The sequence below is a fragment of the Mus caroli genome, chromosome 17 (genome assembly GCF_900094665.2).
Source record: "Mus caroli chromosome 17, CAROLI_EIJ_v1.1, whole genome shotgun sequence".
In the NCBI taxonomy this organism is placed as follows: domain Eukaryota; kingdom Metazoa; phylum Chordata; class Mammalia; order Rodentia; family Muridae; genus Mus; species Mus caroli.
Window position 1 is genome coordinate 53,677,744 of NC_034586.1, and position 3,998 is coordinate 53,681,741.

The 3,998-nt window shown below is 52.2% G+C and overlaps 1 protein-coding gene across 1 annotated transcript in view; it reads right to left on the reverse strand.

Moving 5' to 3' along the window:
• Window positions 1-3,625, reverse strand: part of Dennd1c (DENN domain containing 1C) — a 12,218-nt gene extending 8,593 nt beyond the window's left edge. Inside the window, exons 1-5 of the mRNA XM_021149898.2 lie at window positions 3,507-3,625; window positions 2,153-2,217; window positions 2,030-2,073; window positions 1,859-1,908; window positions 623-742 (exon numbers count right to left, since the gene is read on the reverse strand). Of these exons, the coding sequence (XP_021005557.1) occupies window positions 623-742; window positions 1,859-1,908; window positions 2,030-2,073; window positions 2,153-2,217; window positions 3,507-3,523 (296 nt within the window). The 5' untranslated portion in view covers window positions 3,524-3,625. The remainder of the gene's footprint in view (window positions 1-622; window positions 743-1,858; window positions 1,909-2,029; window positions 2,074-2,152; window positions 2,218-3,506) is intronic.
• Between the last annotated feature and the right edge of the window lie 373 nt (window positions 3,626-3,998).

The following is a 3,998-nucleotide window of genomic DNA, read 5'->3' on the forward strand; positions in this document are numbered from 1 at the left end:
CCCCAACTTTCCTCTTTCAATTTCATGTGTTGTTTTCTAAAACCTACTGAATCAGTCTGGTGTAGTTGTGCATGCCTTTGATCCCTAGCTCTCAAGAGGACAGAGGTAGAAGGATCTATCTGTTGGAGTTTGAGGCCAGTCTGTTCTATATAATAGTTTCAGGCCAGCCAGGGCTACTTAGTGAGACCCTGTCTTATCCCCCTGCCCCAGGACCCCCCAGAAGCCCCGCTTTTGGGCACCACTTGGTGCTGTCTGTAAGTACATGGCTCAGGAACCTGGCAAACCTCTGAAGAGACCCAGTGTACCCCCACCCCAGCAGCCATCAGTTGCTAACAGCTCCACAGTTAGCGGTGCTGGGATTTTGTTTGGCTTGATGTTGGGCAGGTTGTGAGCATCCGTGTTTCTGTCATGTCCAGGGGATACTGTTTCATTCTGAACTTTTAACTCTTATAGTCTCTCTGTCTCACCACTTCCAAGATGCTCGTCAGCCTTGAGTAGAGGGAGATACATTCAGCCTCTGACCCTCTGCACTTGGGATCATTTGTGAGTCTTTGTATCCATTGTGAGGCCTAGTGTTTGTTCCTGTCTGTTCCTACTTGGTTTGAGGCCCCATATCACCCACCTGAGGATACAGAGGCAACTCCGTGCACCAGCTCGCAGGCGGCAGAAGCCAAATCTACGGTTGCCCACCAGGTCAGTGAGGGCAAAGGTGAAATGCTGAACAGCAGGGCTGGGTGGCTCCCTGGAGGGAAAAGACTCCGGTGGAGACTGGACATCTATTTGCTGACTTCCTTGCTCACCCCTAAGGTGGCCTGTGAATGCAGGGTTTTTTGATTTTTGGTTTTTTTGTTTGTTTGTTTGTTTTTGGTGGTGGCTTGTATGAGAGTTCAGTATCTTGTGGGTTCTTGGGAGTCAGGAGCCCTGAGTCCCGGAGCCTTGTTTTATAGCTCCACCACCAAGGTGTGTGCTTTGCAAGACAGATGATCAGAGTTCCAGTCCACAGACCCATCTTTGAGAAAAAAGAAAATCTGGTGGCCAGGGAAGGCGGCTCATCAGGAAAATGTGCTTGCCATGTAAGCCCATGTAAGCCCAGTGTGGCTTCAGTCTCTGGAGACCCTTATGGTAGAAGAAGAGAACCAACACCACAAAGTTACCCTCTGACCCTGGACACATAACAAATACAATAGAATAAAATTAAATCTGGCCCCAGAGCCAGGGTGGTAAAATCTTCAAAGCCCTGGGGCTGGATGGCCATGGTGTAAAGCCTCCTTGGAGACCTCCAAGCCAGTAAGAGACCCTGCCTCAAAAAACAAAACCAAGGTGAGTGTGTATAGAGACCAGCGAGTTGGTTCAGTGGTTAGAACACTAGCTGCTCTCACAGGGGACCCAAGTTTGGCTCCCAGCATCTACACCATAGCTCACAATGCATGTAACTCCAAGTTCCGGGGGATCTGATACCCTCTTTTGACCTCCCTAGGTACTAGGTATGCAGGTGGTGTGCACAGACATATGTGCAGGTAGAACATCCATACACGGGAAAGAAATCTAAAACAAAACCAAACTAAACCAATGTAGAGCTGGTAAGATGGCTCGCGTAACAACAGAAAAAGGTGGATGGTTTCTGGAAAATGACACTTGAGGTCTGCCTCTGGCCTCCACATGCAGCTGCTCACCCATGAACACACACACTCACACTCATAAACTCTGAGTCCTCTTGGAGGGATCACCTAGCTTCCTTTGCCCTTCAGTTCTTGGGTCTTTGGGTCCCTGTGCCCCTGTGCCTATAATTCTTCAGTTGTTAAGGTCCTGCTTTGGGTCCCAAAGAGTGTGTGTGCCCACCTCTCTGCCCCCTCCATACCTTTCTATGTCGAAGGGGAAACAGAACCTGGGCACCATCTGCATGGCTTCCTAGAGAGGGAGGAAGCATCAGTACACCAGTCCTCTTGGCCTTGCCCCTCAGTTCAGGGTTCAAGGCCCATGGCCCCCTCCCTCTGCTGGACCAGCCCTGGGATGCCTTCGGAATACCTACCTGTTCCTGGAAGTCTGGAGGGAACTGCCGCAGGATGGGGGGATCTGTAGGGAGGGCCAGCTGCTGAGCTTGCGGCCTCACACCCTCCCTCCCATCTCTCCAGCCCCAGGTCTCCCAACTTACCTTCTTCCAGGGAGTTGGGGCAGCCAGCTTCAAAGAACCAGTCAAACATGGCAGGGGGATGCCTTCTGTGGACCGTGAGGGGGCTTTAGCTTGTGTGTGTTCTGAGTCTGCACCTGTGTGCTTCTGTTTTCGTGTTCCCTGTCTCATGTGTGTAACTAGGTGTGTTGGTGTGGGCCCCCTGAGGGTTGGAGCCAGGTGTGAAGGCTGCTGAAGTACGGGGTCAGAGAAGAGAAGGAAAAAGAGAGAAAGCCAAGGTGGCTGTACCCTTAACCCCCAGGCAAAGGCAGGTAGATCTCTGTGAGTTCAAGGCTTGCTTGATCTACATAGGAGTTCCAGGCTAGTCAGAACTACTGTTTCTAAAGAGAGGGCTAGAGACAGAGAGGAGAGAGAAGGCAGGGGGAGACAGACAGACCGAGAGAGAGAGAGAGAGAGAGAGAGAGAGAGAGAGAGAGAGAGAGAATCAGAGACAGAGAGAGACACAGAAACAGAGAGACACAGAAACAGAGAGTTAGGGAGGGAGGAAGAGACAGAGACAGAGACAGAGAAAAGGTAGCAAGAGGAGTCAGAGATGAAGGCATGCCTGTGGCAGTGTGTCTGCCTGTAACAAGCACTTGGATAGAAAGAGCATACTTTTGATTCTTTCTGGTGCCTGTCTCTTGAATCTGTGGGGTAGAACGGCAGAGTCTCAGGTGTGTATCATGTGAGTCCTATCTCTTCTCTCTCCCTGCGCCTTTGAGCATGTTTATGGCTTGTCCTTGTGTCTCTGTGGGAGATTTTTGTGCGGCCCACACTCAGCAGAGAAAGAAGAGCAAGGCGTCCTGGCACTGAACCGCAAGCCCCACAGCCTTCTCTTCCCTGCTGTCTACTGCATCTAGCAGAAGATGCTGAGGCCTTAGCTTCCCGAAACCAAGGTAAGTGTCTGTCTTGCTGATACCTTATCCCATCTGGTTCCCCCCCCCCCCCCCCTGACGTGGGCACCTGAAGCATCTCATTGTTGTACGGACACAGGCACCCACGAGTCCCCCACTAAGGTTGACAGACAGTTTCCCACCATACCCTCTCACACCTTACCGCTGACTATCCCCTCCTGGAAATCACCTTCCTAAAACCCCCACCCTTACTGGAGCGTCATACTCCTAAAGTCCCTGGTTTCATTACACAGATCTAGAGCCAGAAAAATGGAAGAGAATGGCCTGATCAGGTCCCTAGAGGCCCCTCTGGTCAGTGGGTAGCTGTGCTTCCTGGGCCCTCCCCTGCCGTAGCCCCAGTTTTTTGATTTTTGCCCTCCCCCAACCCGACCCGGGCTCAGGTCTGGCAATCTCGCTGCACAGGATGGAGGGAAGACAGCTCTTACGTCTCTGTGGATCCCATGGTCTCTGCAGGGCTGGCCCAGCTGGGCCCTTTCCCCTAGTGCTTCTGGGGCTGGGGGAGCCTGTGTTTGCTTGGGGCTGGGCCCCTGATCTGCTCAGTTTCCTGTGTGGCTGAGAGAGGAAGTTTAACAGGGTGACGTCCCAGTCAAAGGAGGCCTCCGCCCCCACCCTCTGTGAGGAACTCAGGCGTCCTGGCTTCATAGCCTAGGTGGGGACAGGGTCTATGGGAAACAGGGCCAGGTTTGGAAATCTAGCTTCACTCTTATGGTGCCCATGGCCACACCCAGGCCCTTTCTTTCTGAGTCCCCTGAGTATTGAAAGCCTGTGAAGATCACCCCCATCATTTCCCTGTGTTGCTTCTCTGTTTCATTTACAAGGGGCAGCTGCACTGAAGAGCAAAAGAGGCTGACAGAGGTTGATAGCTGGAGTCACACAGGAATCCTGATGGAAATGCAGGAGAGGCTCAGAACCCAGGT